At 51.6% G+C, this 18,225-nt stretch overlaps 1 protein-coding gene across 2 annotated transcripts in view; it reads right to left on the bottom strand.

The window, feature by feature from the left end:
- Positions 1–5,049: 5,049 nt before the first annotated feature.
- Positions 5,050–18,225, bottom strand: part of COL6A2 (collagen type VI alpha 2 chain) — a 28,599-nt gene continuing 15,423 nt past the window's right edge. The window contains exons 21-28 of one of the 2 annotated variants that reach the window (XM_074829903.1): positions 17,806–17,868; positions 17,491–17,553; positions 17,167–17,202; positions 16,863–16,908; positions 16,125–16,277; positions 15,429–15,881; positions 15,071–15,109; positions 5,050–6,613 (exon numbers count right to left, since the gene is read on the bottom strand). In XM_074829903.1, coding sequence (XP_074686004.1) covers positions 6,006–6,613; positions 15,071–15,109; positions 15,429–15,881; positions 16,125–16,277; positions 16,863–16,908; positions 17,167–17,202; positions 17,491–17,553; positions 17,806–17,868 — 1,461 coding nt within the window. In that variant the 3' untranslated portion in view covers positions 5,050–6,005. Of the gene's footprint in view, positions 6,614–10,563; positions 12,103–15,070; positions 15,110–15,428; positions 15,882–16,124; positions 16,278–16,862; positions 16,909–17,166; positions 17,203–17,490; positions 17,554–17,805; positions 17,869–18,225 lie in introns of those variants that run through there. The other variant, XM_074829904.1, reaches the window with a different exon arrangement.

Here is an 18,225-nt window from a genome sequence, read left to right as displayed (position 1 = left end):
TCCCTGCTTGGGCTCCTTTGGTATCTGTCCTAAGAATGCTGCTCCACACAAGCATATCCCAGTGACGTGTCCCCTGGTGGCCTTTCCCTGGCCAAGGTTGATTTTTGCTGTCTGGGGCTTGGACCCCAGTCTCCATCCCCCCATCCCTGGGGCAGAAGGTGCCAGTAGGTCTGGCAGTGCCTGGGACCACAGGGATCCCAATGGAGGGGATGTCGGCAACCCCGTGACGCTGCCTGGGAGGAGATTCCCGTTTGTGGGTACCTCCTGACTTTGCACACTCCTGTGTGTTTCTGTGCCCAGAAGACCCCCCGCCCGAGTCACCCCACTGCCCAGGGGAAAGACCTGTCTCAGTCCCTTTCTGTGAGGTGTCTTTTTGATGGTGCCTGAATGATGAGACCAGCCTGTTGCATTGCTCACTGGCCCGGGAGAGGAGAGCTGCCAAACACGGGGCAGCATCAGGCGTGTTAGCAGGGAGATGGGGGTGGGACAGGAGGAGCTCTGCCCCCTCCTCATAGACCCCCCGAGAGGAAGAGCTGAGCATTGGTGCATCCAGCCCTGTCTCTTGTCTCTGTTGACTGGGTCTGATGGCAGATATCACCTCCTCCACCCGCACACCATGGCAGCACCCTGAACAGTGTCAACAGGGAGTCATTATCTGGACCCTGAGCCCCGCTGTCCTACAACAGTGCCTGTGGGAGGGTGACCCCCCCCATTCCAGCCCCCCAGGACACTGTGTCCACACTGGGAGCACTGAGCCAGGGCTCATGGTGGGGACGCCTGACTCACCTCATCACCTCATGCTGGGAGGTGAAACCACCACCCTCTGTCCCTGGTTTTTATCAGCCCTCTGGGACCTTTGTGCTGACTGGGAGCGGCGTGTTGACATTTCCCGTGTGCCCATGGTGACGGCTGTGGCACAGGGAGTGGTGTGGCTGGTTCCACAGCTTGGCGGTGTCACCCCTGCCCGCCGCACCCCTCCTTGCCTGGGCAGGGCCCTGGTATTTAGCGGGTGCCCGCCACCCGAGGGGAGCCGTGCTGAGGACAGTAATCAGGGGTGCTGCTGGCAGCGGTGCTTTCAGAGGGTGCTGCTGACATCACCTCTGCTGGGACCTTTCCTGCAGGTTTGGTGAGTGAAAGTGTCTCCCCGAGGCAGCAGCGCCTGGCGGGGTGCAGGGCAGCCTGGGAGCACGGGGGCAGTGGGAGCGTGGGCACCCATGGGTCAGGGTGCACTGTCGCCAGGGCTGGCACTGCACTGAGACATGGTGTCCCTGGCCCCTTACGGTCCATGAGGACGTGGACTGGGCACCCAGGCTCAGCTGGAGCTGGTTTATTATTTCCATTAACAATGGAAACTACATGCCTGGGCTCTGGGGGTGCACAGAGGTAGGAACAGTCACTTTTGGGGTCAGCACTTTCACCCAAAGGTATGGGACTGCTGTTGGGGTCTCTGGCAGAACGACACTTTGGGGGAAGCAAGCGCGGTCTCTGTGCCTGGGGCAGAGGAGCCAGGTCCTGGCTGCTGGCAGGGTGATGACGCCCCCATGACAGGAGGTGCTGTGAGGGAACACTGACGATGCCTGTCCTTCCTTTGCAGTTCAAGGACTGTGGAGGATGTGGAACCCCAACCCAGGTGAGGGGCCATGGGGCTGGGCAGGGCTGCGGGTACCTCACAGCCATCGGAGCTCAGAGAGGGGCTCAGTGCAATCGCCACTGTCACCTGGGGGGATTATCTGCTTACCAAAGGGGAGTGGGGCATCATTTGTGAGGAGGGGGTAGGCCGGGAAGGGTCTTTTGGGTGCATGGGTACACCAGTTCCCTGCATTGCCTGCCTGGGGAGAGCCCGACTCTGCTTGCTAACAGCCCCCCTCTTCTTCCTAGGCACACCCGGAGGAGTGCCACCACCACAAGTGCAAATTTGCCCACCTGCCCCTCCGGGATACCCTGGTCCCAGCACTCCAGCAAGTCCCTGCCCTGGCTACCATACAGTGTCGCCTGGCACCCCCGGGGCCTGTCCCCCGGGACCCCCAGGTGGCTATCCCTGTGGCCCCTCTCCACCTGGCCCCTACCCACCAGGGCAGCACCCCCATGGGCACCCCCATCCGGGGCATCATCCCCATGGGCACCCCCATCCGGGGCATCACCCCCATGGGCACCACCATCCGGGGCATCACGCCCATGGGCACCCCCATCAGGGGTGCACACCATGCCACCCTGAGTGCCACCAGAAGCACCATAAGAAGCACAAGAAGAAGCACTCCAAGCACCATGGAGGCAAGGTAAGAGTGAGGCAGCAGCAGATCCTTCCAAATCTCTACTGTGGTTCTTCCCACGCCCTCTTGCATGCCACAGCATCCAGCCTGGGCAGCTGGGGCTCCCCACTTCCACCCTTGGGTGGCCAGTGTGGGCTGTCAAGACCTCAGTGGCTTTTTTTAGATGTGGAGACTCCTGTTTGGTTAATAAATAGGCAAGCATGAGTCATTTCAAGTGAGTCTCTTGAGATGTCATCCGTGAAATTCCTTGAAGCTCTTCAGAATGGTGACACAATGCAGGGTGCACCATGCCGCTGTATTAAATCCCAGGACTTTGTCCTGCTCACTCAAGAGTGAGGCATGTCTCTGTAAGGGACATTCACTCAGTGTCCCGCAGCAGAGGAGCAGTTTAGTTCCCTCTTAAAAAAGAAAAATAAATGGAAGAGATGCAAAAGGAGATGCTGCAGAAATGCCCTTCCACGGACAGGCACTATCCAGAGTAGGTGTGAGTGAGGGACTGCTAAATAAGACCCCAATTTCACCATTGGAGGTAGGAGCATTTCCCAAACCATCAGCTCCTCTTGATGTTTAACAGCTTGGAAAGTGAACAGCCTTGACATTTGCCCTCGCTGGCAGACAGCAGGACCCTTCTGGATTTTATTTAATTGGCCTGAACAGCCTTGTAAAATAATAATAAAAATCCCAGCCCTCTCATGATATGCCTGCAATTATATTCTCCAAGCAGAAAAATAATGGCTCCAAACTAAAAAGCAGTTTGTAACAGCACTGCAATAAACATTGTGGTGATGTTATTAGCAGCTATTTTATCTTCAAGTCAGGGTAACCTGGCTGGGGTTTGCTGACTGAGGCTGTGGTGCTGTGCTGACTCCCTCTGCATGGCCCCCCCAGGGGCCTTGACATTAACTAATTACTGGCTTGCAACCCAGCCAGCGTGCAAACCTGAGGGCACACCGTTTGCTGGCGTGCCAAGGCACGTGGGGATGGGTGGGTCTGCAGCCATCACTGCTGCACGCTCGGCCTGGACGCAGCTGGGCTTGGGAACGGGCGCCCACCACAGGATCACTAACGAGAGGGTTGTTTCTGTGCTACCTAAAGCTGTTTTTATCTCCTCCAGCACTCCAGCAGCTCAAGCAGCAGTTCCGACTCTGACTGAAGAGGACATCTCCCATCCACATGATGCTGATGAAACACAAAGAATGCCCCTTCGGAACCATCTGCATGTTGCTCCACTCCTTTCCCCTTTCTCTTAGAGCAGTGTTTTGCCTGCTGAGTGATTTTCTTGTTTTTAGCTTGTAAAGTCTTTGACCTGGAATTGCTGTAAGAGGACGGGCAGCAGCTCCATCCTCTGTCTTTCAGAAGCGCCCACTGAAAGTCATCCCCGAGGCTGCAGGTAGCCACACGGGGAGTATCACGTGCTGGTTTGCAGTCTGTTGGTGTCCGTGTGTTTTTTCCTGTGCAATGAAGCTGGCTGCTGATGTGGATCCCACCACCCGTAGAAGTCCTTACATTTCACATGAGCTTTCCCAGGTGTAGCAGGGGGCCTGGCCGAGGAATGCCATAACTTTCCCCTTGCTGAGATGTACGGGTTGTCATCCTCCATGCCACGGTAATAATTGATAGGAAAAAGTAGTGAGCTCTCTTTTTGCAGTCCCTGAGCCATGGCCATGCCACTGCAGCATGCTTGCTAGGAAAGGTGAAAAGTCTGGCAGCGCTTTCACCACAAAAATGTTAACATAGGGCTGCTTTTGCTGGTGTTTTATTTTTGTTTTGCCCACTGTCATGGCTCAAGAGGAGCCTTCCCAGCCCCGTTATCAAGAAGGCTTTGCTGCCAGATGGTGTGACTGGCTACTGGGCCCAGTGACACAAACACAAGCAGCTCACTGTGGCAGAGGGAATCTCCAAAAGAAGAGGTGCAGTCCATCTCACCCAGATTTACTGCCAGCATAGCTTTGTTCATCCTTGTTGCACTGCTGGCTGTGCATATGTGTGCTGGGGCAGTGGGATTTCACTCCTGCAGCTCCTCTCTGGATGCAGTTGTGTTTTGTCCTGTGACCCTCAAAGCTTCCTTACAGCTCTCCTTTCTGAAAGAGGGAAAACATGGCAGTCACACTGCAGCACGCACAGCCGCAGCTCCCCACCACCATGGCCTTCCCTGCATCTGCGCTGCTGGCTCCTCTGCACCCTGTGCCTGGGGTCCCCTACGGACAACCCAAGCCCTGCCTGGCCTCTCCTCCCCATCCCACCTCCACCACCTTACAGAAATGCCCCTGTCCTTGGAGGGTTCCCCTGCCCTGCTGTCCTGGCTTGAGACACCCAAGTGCTGGATGCAAGAGGGGCTGAAGAAAGCACGGGTAAAGCCTGACTCAGGTGCAATGTCACCTTCATTGGGGGGAAAGGCACAGCCCCCTCAAAGAGAGGCACCTGAGCTCTCCTCACCCATGCACAGGTGAGGAACATGAAGCAGGTGAGGAATGAAGACAAGGTCTTTGTTGTGCTGTGAGATCATGGTCTGGATGGGCACTGGGAGGGTGCGGGCACAGAGGAACAGGTCTGCAAGACAGTGGGGAGGGCTGGAGGGGCTCCATCAGCATCCTGTGGTCCTTCAGGTCCTCAGCAGTGACCCCTGTGCTGCAGGGACGCCCAGCTTTGTGCTCCAGCATTTGGGAGGAGAGGCAGAAGACAAACTTATCTGGACTTACCAGCTTAGCACCAAAAGAATCAGCTGCTCATTAAAACTAATTAAAGAGGCAAACTACAGAATAAAGAGGCTTTTGCAAGATAGGGTGAAAAGGGTTTGTTTATTTTGCAGATAGCACAATTCAAGTTCAAATCTGGGCATTGCTCAGCAGATACCGGTGGGAAGAAGGCACCATGGTTACTTTGAGCACATTGGGATGACAGCTCTGGTGGCTGTCCAGTATTTTGAGATGCTGGGAGGCGTGCTACCCCTCTCAGACAGGATTTTGGGTGCAGTAATAAATGAACAGGTTCTGATGAAGGTTGGAATGGCAGAAGGAAGCAAGGGAGATATGGCCCACAGGAAAATAAAGATCTTAAACTTGATCTGTGAAATTTAGAATAGATAAGAGCCCCAGAAGGAGCATCTGCAGACAACTGTAGAAGGCAGCAAAACCTCTCACCATCCCGTTGCTCCTGGGAGAGAGGAGCAAGCCACCGAGGGCCATGCAAAAGGCAAGCAAGTGGCTGACCATTTCAAGCAGCATGTGATGTGCCATAAACTCACTGGGTCCTCTCAGGGCAGAAGTACTGAGAGAACAAAAACCATGAGATAATCTGGAGAACAGTTTGCTAAAGAACGGGAGATGTCACAACCGTAAAGCTCCTCACAGGACACTGAGGGATATTGAGAGTTTTTGAAAACAAGAGATGATCATTTGTCCTGTTACAAAGGTTTCTCACTTCTCTGCTAAGCCCTCCTAGGATTATAGTATGTACACAAGTCATGTCTTTGTGTGTGTAAAGCTTTATAGAAGTATGTCATATGGCTCTGTATCCTGCTTCAATCTTGATTTTAATTAGCACCATAAATGTAAGATACACGACTTCTCATGATGAAAATCAAAAAAGAGCTCTGAATTTGGCTAGAAAGGAGGACCCAGAGGGCAGCTGTTCTGGGCCAGCTCAGAGTTGCTAGCAACCATACAGAGGGAAGAAAATAAAACAGGTAGTATCAGGGGTGTGTATACTGGTGAGAGGAGGACATGTGCGCTCCCTTTAACATATCCACCTAATGAACCTGTCGAAGAAGCTGGGCTGGGAGAGGCTGTCATAGTCCTTCTCCCGGAAGATGGCCGCCCGGTCCCCAAGGCCAAGCTTCAGCAGGACATCCATGTCTACATCACTCCCGAGAGCCACTACTGTGGGCATGACGTCTTGCTTCTTCATGGAGTTGATGGCCTCCTCGAGGTTCTTGCTTCCTGTGATGCCGTCAGTGATGAAGACAAAGGAGAGCTCAGCATTGCGACGGGCGAGTCGCTGCCCATCTCCCGGGCTGAGCACGATGTTGTTGATGGCGTGTATGATGGCTGACCCGATGTTGGAGGATGAGTCCAGGTACTTGATCTGTGCCAGGGCATTGGAGATTTCTGTCAGGTTGTAGGTCAGTGGGAAGACCACATCCTGGTCCCTCTCACTGCCGTACTGCAGCAGCGCAATCCGGGCATTCATGTTGTCACTGTTGGTCCTGGCCAACGTGAGCTGTCGGGCCACGTCCTCTACAAAGTGGTGGGCTCTGTGGAAATTCTGCTCCCCGATCCTTTCAGAGCCATCAAGCAAGAAAACAACATCAACGGGGCGCTGCGTGCACTGGGCCACCGCAAGCTCTGCAGGAGAAAGAAGACAAGATTTGGGAGCATAAGAAAACCTACGGGATAAGGTTGGGGCTTGCCTCGGGCAGTTTGGGCTGGAGTTGCCTCCATGCATCTTTGTCCAAAGAAGGACCAGCTCCACTCTGCTGCCAAAGCCTGTCTTTGCAGCTGGTAATGTGGGAACTTTGCTTCTGATGCCCTCAGCTCCTGGTACTAGGTCTTAATATATGTTAATTCTGGGGCCTACGACAGACCTCCATGAGATTAGACAGCTCTGTGCATTTCAGTCCCAGAATTACCTCCACCTTCTTACAGCAGTTCTCAGATCTTATCTGTAAGAGGAATACCCAGAGATTAATGGCAGGCAGTGTCTGCACACCTCTTACTTTTAGAGAGTGGTTTACTTTCAGAGTTACTCTTCACACACAGATTTGTAGGATGAAAGCTGTTTTCACACCTCTCACCCAGATTAGTTTAATCAGCAATCACTAATTCCTGAAGAGCTTATAAAGGTTGGGTCATATGATTCGAAAACAAGACTATCCTTGTCAGTTATATTAAAGGTTATATTAAAGCAGGCTATATTAAAGACCAATATTTGAGTGAAACACAGCGGGACACTGTTCTTCAGCCACTCAGAACAGCACCTGTCCACAGAGCGGGCATGTCAGCATATGAATATACACAGTAAATGAAAAAAAAAGGAGACAAAAATAGCTATCTTTGGAATCGGCTGTTAGTTAGGGACCATCATTTTGTCCCTTTGCAGTAGTTGCGTGTATTGCATTTGGTGTTCCTCAGTGTGCACTGCTTCTCTGAGAAACAATTCCATTTCTACACTGTTGAGTTTTCTTCTTGAGTTTCCGTCTCTGCTGAAAGCACTAATCAGGAATACAACTGCAACAGCAATATTGATTTGTGATGTACCTGCTGCGGCTGGCCACCCCCTGAGTTGGCAGCAGGGGAATGGCCATATCATTGTCAAGCAATTCTGTGGCTCTAAGACTGAATTTTGAAAGGGTGAAGTGCTGGAGCTGATGTCATGTTGTGCTGCATGACTGGCAAGGAATAGGAGATTCCGGATCAGCCCCAATTTGAACATCCATTTCTGGCAATGAGAGGTAACTTTTGGAATAGGAGTATCACATTAGGTTGACTTTCCATACTACGGGCAAATCCAACCTGACAAAGTGCTTCCTCAGCACTGAATGCAGCGTGGTGGGGTGCTGAACGGATGTAACTCCTTGTTTGAGCTGAGCAACAAATGGATCACTGCTCAGTACATGAGTACTATGTGTGTGGTCAACATTTGGCAAACAGTGAATTTATATTTTAAGCCAAGTAGATAAATGTACTCTTGAGACTACAGACACAGTGTCCAGCATGAATCCAACAGCACAAGACAGTGTAGCAGAAGCTCTGATGGTGCATATCATTGAGCTCGCAGATTATTTGGCACCACTTTCACCCATAAAACCGTCAAACCTGATGCAGGAACTTGTGCTGGTACTTCTGGCTTAACCTAACACACTGGACATAGCACAAGTCTGTGGTTGTTCCTCTATCCTATTCCCTGACATTGGAGCCTTGCATTTCTCCTTAGCCCATACTGTAAAACATATCTACAATGATGGCATGCCTTGAATGGTGCTTACTGTACATTGTCTTATTGTGAACAACAGGCTTCTGCAATGCTAGTTCTGACTGCAGTAGAAACCAATCTCTAAGCAATGCTTTTTCCCCCACAAGCTTTTTGAATATCGCATTTCCAAATTCAGCTGCGATACTCCACTCCTTTAAAGCAATAAAGGTACATACTCACCTCTGCCCAACCTTCCTTGAGAAATGTGTTCTAAAGGTACATTGATGCTGCAGTTCCTGGTACGCAGGTGCTGCTGCCACAAGGATACTTTGCCTTGGCAGCACCTGCGCTCTGGTCCTCACATGCTCTGAGCAGTCGTGGAGGGGGAAAGGAAGGAAGGCATGCCCTTTGCAACCACACAGTCTGAAATCTAAGCAGGGGGTCTGCAAAAGCAGGTGGAAACGAGCGGGTGGGAGCGAGGGCTGCATATTGCATTGGAGAATTGTTACCAATCTGTCTCCCCCAATGTCTATGTGTAGCCACGTTTCTTGAGATGACAAGCAAGATCCGTCCGTCGCCCACATGACTCGAAGCAAGCCTTAAGAACTCCTAGTTAAGCAGACCGTGGCTGAGAGCAGCATCACTCCATGAAGCTTCAGCGAGAGTGTAACGCTCTCCAGGCAGCCTCTACTGCAAGAGCACTCCCCAGAGACACTCTGCTTGCCGCTCAGCCCTCATGGCTGGAGGGCACTGCCTTCGAGCTGTGTGATAAGATACCTTCACATATGAGTTACCCCATGTGAACATAACATAGATGCAAGCAGTGCAGAAAAACCTTGGGTTTATCACGCTTTGGTTCAGCTTGTTCCCATTTCTGAGAGCCTGAGGACCCAAGCGCCCTTTCCTGCAGCAAGTAACTACATTCTAGATTCTAGCCCTTAACTAGGAGATAAGTTCTCAGAGGCATCACCACGAATTAGGTCCACTAAACTCTTCATGTCGTGCTTTTAGTTGGCGCACTGGTCCTTCTCATGCGGCTTACAGAAAGGCATGAATGCCTGTAGCTCATCACACTGCATACCACGTACTAGGACACAGGTGAGGATGTCTAACAGAGGCAAGCACAAAATGCAGAAATACCATCAATTTTCCTGCCATTAGCAACCGATCTAATTACGTGCACGTGCAGAGTAACCCCACCCATACACATCATGTTCCTACTTCTTCTAAAACCTGGGTAACTTGTACTTCCTCTACTGTTTCACAATTTTGACAGTGGAGATGAAAGCGACAGTGAGATGGGGACACCCCTTTCTGGGGCTTTCCCCTTTCACAACCCCTCCTGTGTCTCTGGGGAGGTGTGGACTGTCCTTTCCCTTATCTGTGTTCTTCCTTTGCCCAAGAACTTCACTGAAGGAACCACTGCTGTAATGAAATCTATCTGGTTTTATCAGAGGGATTAGCCAGGATTATGTTAGCAAAACATGACTACACTCACTTGACTCTGTCTAATAAGGACCAAGGCAAATACTGCTCAGGCAGAGACATTTTTTCTCTTCTTTCCCCCCCCCTAATGAGTAGAAGGTTTTCCAGAGGTAAAAAACTTTGTTTCCAATGTTGTACTGCTTTGCTAGGAAATTTTTCAAAAGGAAACGAAATAAACTCCCCCTTGCTGAAGTCTTGCCAAATCCTCGTCTTGTTCAGCAAGATGTCCCAGCCCTGAGTTGTTCTCTTCAAACCAGGGTTTTTTTGGAGCTTTTCCTCTAGCATCATGGCTGAAGCAGCTTAACTACCCTGAGTTCAGTCCTCTTCCTTGGATCCCAACAGGCTAAGTCACATGCTAATTTGGGGGTAAAAAACAAAACAGAGTAGGGAGCTTGGCTTTTCACAGACTATCTGGAATATGTGGATTACAAACAGACGTTGCCTATGGACTCAGATACAGGCTGATCCTTTTGCCTTCACCTAAACTGCAGAGCACACCACGTAAAGCTCTCTGAACTCTCTTCCCTCTATTACATGCCAACAGCAGAGTTCTCTGAACAACCTATCCCTATAGACTGGGACCAAAAAGTACTGAAACTTGGGAGAAGAACTATTTTTGTGCAGTGCGTCTGATCTGCTCATGTGCTGAGTGACACAAACACCTCCCCTGTGTGCCTGTTGCCGGATGGCTTCTAGCCTAGAGTGGCAAGCTCCAGATGTTGAAGAAGAGCTGGAAGAAAACACTGCAGTAAGTTCAAAGTGGGCAAGTTCCTTGTTCCGATTCCCATGCCTGAGCTCAGCAGCTGGCTCCACTTTGCACACGTGGAAACATTACAGCCCAACAGCATTTCTGAAGACCGTACACCTCCTTTCTGCCCATTAAATATGACATTTGCTCAGTATACTTTATTGCAATAATACCATGTCAGTTAGAGAGGCTGCAAAATCCACTTGCTGGCAGTAAACACTTCTACTCTTGTGTCTGCACACGAAATGCCATTTTCTCTTATGGCTTGAGAAGGCAGCAGTTATTCTGGAGGCAGGAATGGCAGTCACCTGCCTGACTTTTGGTGAAAACCAGGGGCAGCTGAGCTCATGGAAACATCACTCCTCATGAAAACGCACGTACCTGCAGTGCAAGTGGTGGGTCTGTAGTCTCTCTGAACCAAACCAGCACTGGATATGGGTTGAATGGGCTATACTACATCAGGTTTAAATATTTGCTTTTAAATAGCTCACGTAATGCATCACAGAGGTTTGACTGCACGGTCATGGATTTTTGCTTTGAACTGCCTGGCCCTACCATAACCTCTATCTCTTGGATATGAACAGGTACATGTTGCTAATTAAGACAGAAGAAACACAAACGTACAAGCAGAGAAAAAGGCAGAGGGAGCTCATACAGCTTCTCAGAGAAGCACTCCCCAGGTTTTGGTGCTCTTGAGGATGCCCCCTCCCCTGTACTACTTGGTCCTTCCCTTCAGTATCCCCAACAGCCCATTGAATGGTTGTACGGAGACACTCGCTGCGGCGAGAGGGGATACACCTTGCCTTGCCAGTCTTGCCACACAAATGGTTTGCAAGACCTGAAGAAACCCATCACGGTAACCCAGCGAGCGGATGCAGAAGATGCTTCAGGGGCAGTCAGCAAATATATATGTAAGAAGACATGGGAAAAAAGTGCATTGTTAGGCTCTCTGCAAATGAGGGCTTGCTCCGGCCCTCAGCCACGTGCATCCCAGCACCTCCTTGGTGGGGCCCAGTGCTGGAGTGTGGCTGAGGGCCAGGGCATGCTAGCCTGCCAGGCAGGGTAGGAGCGCGGGAGGGGAGCAGCATGGCTGGCTCAGAGACTGAGGCAACACAGCTCGTCCGCAGAAAAGCAGCAGGAAAAGCAAGAGCATCTCTTGACATCACTGGAGAAAGCTGCCGTGCTCATCAGTCAGCCCAGCCCGAGACGTCTGCTCCTTGTGTCCCATCCCTGATTGAGCGCAACCAAGCCACTTCACTGCCTGTTTCTCCTAAACTAAAAGCACCTACCAATGTACCTGTCCCCTCTGCCAAACAGGCACTCAAGGCAAGACGATTACCACCTCCACTCAACCTCTGCCTCCACCTGCTACATATGATCTCTAACAGAGATGTCAGCAAAGCCCTAGCACGGTTTCTGGGTCCCCCACAATCTCGCTGTGCACCATTTTGAAGGTGTCAATGAACAAGTCCATCCACTCTTGCCGCTCATTTCCAGTGGCAAACTTGGCTTTTTCGGCGGTAAAGGCCAAAGTGGCCACCAGCTGCGTGTACATGCTGGGGTCCTGGGTTTCCCGCGTGGCGTTTAGGAACTGGGCGATCGATTGTATGGTGCTGGGGAATTCTATGTTGATTCCCTCTTCCATGGGGCGGAAAATAAGTGGGTTTACGTTCCCAGGGTTCCTGTCATCTGCAAGTGAGCGTCAAAAGAATATTTTCAGGGCTTGCTAGCAATGGCTGTGTCTCTGAAAGCTACCTGGCTTCCCTACGTGCACTGCACCAGAGAAGAACAGAGCTAACGAGGACAGAGAAGCAAAGACCGAAGTTAGATTTCAAATCTTTCTGCCACATTTATGTGTGAGGAACCATGGGATTTGTAGTGAAATTACTCACACATCAGCCAAGAGACCTCAGAAAGTTACATGAAACCTTAACTGCCCAGTTCCTTCCCACTCATCCAGCACAGTGTGATGGAGAAAGAGCTGTGCTCAGGAAGACGGCCACAAGGTCCAACTTATTTCTGCATATGGGATTCAGCCATCATGTATGTAGCTTTGAACTCTGCTACGTGCAAACTATGCACATGATGCTGTGCAGCCAGAAAGACATCTAAGGGACAGCGTTACGTGAACTTGTCTGGCACTCAGCCTGCTGCGCTCTGGCTAGAGTCACTGCCCTGCAGTGTGCAATGCTCCTGTGTGGAGCACAGGCTAGGGAGGACCCTGAGAGCCTCCATCTCCACCTGATTGCAGATAACATCCCAAAGCTCAAAGCAAAGCCTTTTGCGTGGGTTAGAGAGCCGCACAGAGCGTCATGCGGTTTCTATTGAAGCAAGTGGTCAGTTCAGATTTGCTCAGCATTTAACACTCCAGCAGCCTGTTAGCACCACAGTAATCGATGGGTGGTAACAGGGAGACAAGGGTCTGCCCTGAAAACAGGAAAACCTGGATTTCCTTAGGCAAAGCACTGAGGCAGCACACCTTTAGCTGCAGATGTGACCCGAAGTGGTGATGTGCCTGGATCTGCAAGGCAGCAGGGAGGAAGCTGGGGTGTATGTAATACCTGTCCCTCTCTGTGCTCTTCTGACAATACCCAGTCTGGAGTTGGGCCACCGGGCATGAGAAATTGATTTGCTCCTTAAAGCGCCAGGACTGCAACTCTGTCAGTCATGGGGCCAAGAACAGCCCTGGGTGTAGCTGTCTCCCTGACCTGAACCGGTCTGGCCTGTCTACGTCTGGACACACACATTGAATGTGCATGAAGCTCCCGCACATACCCTGCAAAGGGCACTGCCTCCATCCAAAGGGTTTGCATGTGAATTAGCACCAACTCTTGAGATGTTCTTGGAGAACCAGAGGAAGCTGAGCACTGAGCAGAGAAGCCTGAGGCTGTCACACATTTTACGTTACACCCCATCCAACACGTTCCCTTGCCACTAGGCAAGTGTGATCATTGCAAATCCTTCTAAATGACGGCAGCAATGCATCACGGACCATCCAGTGCAGTGGGTGGAAGGCGCTTTGCCTAAAGGCCCCTGAATCCCTCGATATCACTTAGAACTTGATCTACTGGGCCCAGCACAGATCCTTGCACACCAGGAGAACTTTTGCCCATGCTGAGATGGGTGTACTGTCACTTTCACAGGAGGCCCAGACCTACCCAGTCACATCACTCCACCTCCCATGTCCTCTGGGGTGCAGGTGTAGGGCCTGCACTTGACCTGGCCTGCCTATGGCATGGCTTGAGGGATTCACCCAAGAGGGAATCCCCTCAGATAGCTCCTCAAGCCATTTCTGTTCTTGTTCCCAGGACTGTCAGGTACCAGCGAACTGTTCTCACCTTGCATCAGGAACAGAAACACCCAAGTGCACTACAGGTAAAGGACCGCCAACTTCGCCTTGCTTTGGAGGGCTTTGATGGCCCAAGCCTAGGAGAACATGAGTGCGCCACAGCTTGGGTCAGTCTCTCTCCTGCAGTGTTCCTCAGAAACAGGGAAGCTGCAAAGACCAAAACCTTTGAAGACACCTGAGCAGTCACCAGTGTGGCATGGGGAAGTTGCCTCCTTGTGCATGGATCCGCAGGACAAAGCTCCTCAGAGGACACTGCAGAGGAGCCTGCGTGGGTAGCTCAGCATCACGGTTGGACATTATGCTCTCTGCATGGCCGGGTGCAAATACTCTAAATACTAGTAAGAGATTTTAGACGGGAATAATTATAGCTTTTCTGTCTTCAGATTTCTGAGCATCCTGGGACCAGTTTTCCTTTGCTTTGTATGGAAATGAAGGGACTTCTCTGAAAATGAACTTTGAGATTCTGTTCCATACCGAGTTGAAGCTGAGGACTTTCACAAAAACATTCACGGCAAGTGTAGAGATAAAAGTTGCAAGAACTGGCAAAACTTTTTCCCTTATAAGCCTTGTGTATATCAGCAAATAGTGCATCTACTGCTTTTAAACAGGCACAGAGACTCAGACAGACGGGATCTCGAGGAATTCAGGTGGCAGATCTGCCCCTTAACAAGCAAAATGTGATCAAGTAAAGCTACCTGCAGCGAGCAGCAGCCATCTCTTTTATACCAGAGGATCCCTAGAGCCTTTTGTCCTTTAATACAACACTTTGAGTTAATTGTTAATTAAATACAGCCAGCGTTAGAAAAGCCAAAGCTTTGGGTCCGCTATGGTGTCATTTTCCAAAGAGTCCCTGCCCCCTGCTCTGCCCTTGTCACTCCCAAGGAGCATCCTGCCCAGTGCTGCAGGTTGGGCCCTGCATTTCAAAGGTCACATGGGTGGGACAGTTTAGCAAGGGGGTTTCAACTTGATGTATTACAGGGACATGGAACAAGTGAGAAATTAATTGCCGAGTTCAGAGGTCAAAACCTGGCGGCTCCCAGGAATTGGGACAGGGAGAAATATCAGGGCTGAGCCATCCTGGTGCACTAATACGGTGCACTTGTACCTACCTGTGCAGAGAACCCAGAGAGACAGGAAAGGAGCAGGAGATGAAACCCTTGAGCCTCTCCTCATGTAAAATAACACTATTTACCAAACTCCTGCCATCCAAAGGGAATGAACAGGGTTTCTCCCACTCCTGAGCCTTGTGCACTCTCCCCCAGACCTACCACTTTGTGCAGATGGCATGAAGCTACTTGTAATGTTTACCTGTCTGACAGGGCAGCTCAGGACAGACAATCTGTGGATCTGGAAGAAAAAGAAACAAGGAAAGCTGAGTGATGTGATGCCATCCCCCTTCACGGCTTGCACAGTCAGGGTGGCAAGGGGGAAAAGACTCCAAAGGACTGCCCCAAAAGGCTGGCCCATATCGGAGGAAGGACTGTTTACCCAGGGCTACATAAAGGTCAACCCCCACCATGAATGACCCAGTTTATGAGCTATTGGCCAACCTGCTGGGACACAATGTCTCTGCAATCGTTGTAATGCACCATACGTGCCCCCCACCCCAAACCCTGGGGGTGAACACTCCAGTTTCAGTAAGAACTGTGCAAGGACAAGTACAGACCTGGGCAGAGCACGTCCTCCATCTTGTCAATGAATTCCTCTGCCACCAGGTCTGAGAAAAGCCTCATCTTCTGGACTCGCTGGGGTTCATTGCAGGCAATGGAGACCAGGGTCTCGCTCTGTTCTGGCTGATCAAACATGTCTCCAATGCCAATAGTGTTGACAACCACATCTCTACCGCAAAGAGCCCCTAGGTTCTTGTCATCATCCCGGGGGTCGTAGCGCCCATCTGTGATCACCACAGCAAACACTTGGGCTTTCTCTCGCTTGCTTTCCTTGATGAGCTTGTTGTAGGCAAACTGAAGGGCAGAGGGTGTCCAGGTGCCTCCAGCGATCCACTCCAGGCGCTTTACTGCTTCTTTGAAGCTCGACAGTGAATCAATGCGCTCATCATCAAGCTTGATGGCTTCGAAGGTCCCCTCGTGACTGTACTGCACCACCCCAACACGGGCACCTGCCAATGAAGTGTGACGTTACTTGGCTTTCCGTCCTCAGTGAAAGTCAGCCAACTTTTGTGTCAGCAAAGAGCTGCCCTTTTGCCCTACAAAGATGGGAAGGGGGAAAAGCAGAAACTGCTGCGAAAATGCTGGACAGACGGATCGTAGCCTAGGGCAGCTACAGACAAACGTGGAAGCTGGAGGGATCCAAGACCCTTTTGTTTTCCCCATGCCCTGCTCTGTCCTCACACAGTCCAGACCTGTCTGCGACTTGGGGTCCTTGGCAATAGAGCCCAGCCGGCTGACCACGTTGACAACAAAATTTTTCTCCAGGGTGAAGTTGGTGTAGCCAATACTCTCCGAGCTGTCTATGACAAACATGATGTCCAGAGCACCGCAACGCTTCTCACAGTCTGGGGAGAGGGACAGAAGGAGGAAAACATGAAGGTCAGTGATGGTGGGAACAAGAGCCACCAGGGCAGAAGAGACCATCTATGGGAAGATGGAGACAGTTAGCATCACATCAAGCACCCACAGGGTTTGTGGTGCTGCCTGCAGCTGGCAACATAGGGAGGATTTTAGATGCATCTTTCTATTGATGTATATTGAAAGAAATCTTTTTACTCTTGCTGTGTAATACACTCTATGGTATCATCTGGACCATGCAACTCTGTATTACAGCTCACTGCTCCTGCGATGGCAGAGTTAAATTTTGGGAGGTAAGCCAGGCTGCCCCTGCAGTGCTACCACACTGGTCCTGGCGGGCTGGGACCAGGGTGAGCAGGGAAGGACTTCCCATGGTGTCTCCTCTGCAGGGTGCAGCCCTGTGCAGAGAGGCAAAGACCCCATCATGCCAGCAGCTCAGTGCAAAGGGCAGCTCACGGGGCAGAGCTCCCTCAAAGGAATTCCTGAAGAAGGAGGCAGTCTCTGGTGACCCCCTTTCCCCATCCCTTGAGTGGTCGTTCCTGTGCCCAGGGGAGAGATGATGGTCTGCTCACCACAGCATCCGCACGTCTCTCGCACGTAGGTCATCACGTCGCAGTCCTGCCAGCAAAAGGGTGCAGGGTGAATGCCTCCCTCCCCTCATGCAGCATCCATTCTCCCTAAGGGAAAGGCTCCCCTTTCCCCTCCCACCCAGTCAGCCCCCTCTCCTCTTTCCTTGGCTCCCATGGAAAGTCACAGACCAGCTCTGCTGGGCAGCAGCAGGACCTAACGCCCTGTTTTGTTCTCTGGCTGTGCACAGCAAAGCCATGGTTGCCCCTGGAAGAAGAGCACCAGGGGCTGCAGAGCAGTGCTACTTACAGTCAGGCCAGGATCTCCTGGTGGGCCGGGGGTCCCCTGTAAGAAGAGCACAGGGATTTCAGGCAGTTTTCCCATGAGTTCCCTTTTTGGGAACTGGACGCCAGAGCCATCAAAAACGTGGCTTTTTGCAGAGGTCTGCCACAGGAAGGGTAGGAAAGCCTCGCGGGGATCCAGCAGACATGTCTGGCAGCTGGTGTCCCCTCCAGCAAGTCCTGTTGTGGGGAGACCAGCTGGGGTCCGATGGGCTTTAGAGCATCAAGGAGAAGTGGGGAGGAGAGGAGGGAGCTAAAGCATCTGCTTAGACGCAATAGCATGGTACTATACCTCGAGGCCTGGTTCACCAGTTGGACCGCGGGGTCCGGGCTCCCCTCCTGGGCCAGGATCACCCTGGGGAAGAAACAGAGAAGGGTCAAGTATTTCCCTGGCAAGTTTGGTGATGCAGCTGCTGGTGTTCGGGGCTCCTCCTGATCCCCTCATCAGCTGCAGCCCTGCTAAGCGTGGTCACCAGCCTGCTCCAGCAAAACTTGGGGACACAGGGCAGGCAGGACAGCGGGCAGCACCATCCCCAGCACACCTGGCAGGGGAATCCCTGTGACAGGGGGACGCCGACCCCATGGGCAGTATGGGAAGTCTGCTTACCGGTTCCCCCTTCTGTCCTTTGGTTCCTTGCACTCCTTTTGGCCCAAGTTCACCTCTTACTCCCTGCTCAAAGGAAGGAGAAACAGATCTGGCATGGAGCACATCTGGATGTGCTCAGGCAGAGGCACTGCTGCTACGAGCCTGTCAAAAACACATGTGTGCCTGAGAGAGCACCCTCTAAACCAGCTGCTCAGTGCAGAGCAAACAAGCAATGTTTACATAGGCATTAACTAAGAATGAAGAAGTTTTGCAGAGCATATTTCAGATGGTTTCAAAAGGAGATGGGCTTGGGAGATACACCCAGGCTCCACAGCTTCAGGGAATAGGCAGGGCAGCTGCCAGCAGGACAGGCTCCTTGGCCACGCACCCGGAGGGTTGGGTGACAACTACTCAGCATTTCAGTCAGTACAAAAAACCAGG

The sequence above is a fragment of the Strix aluco genome, chromosome 6, assembly GCF_031877795.1.
Source record: "Strix aluco isolate bStrAlu1 chromosome 6, bStrAlu1.hap1, whole genome shotgun sequence".
Taxonomy (NCBI): Eukaryota; Metazoa; Chordata; class Aves; order Strigiformes; family Strigidae; genus Strix; species Strix aluco.
The sequence above is the reverse complement of the archived record's forward strand: the minus strand, read 5'-3'. Positions and strand labels throughout refer to the sequence as shown.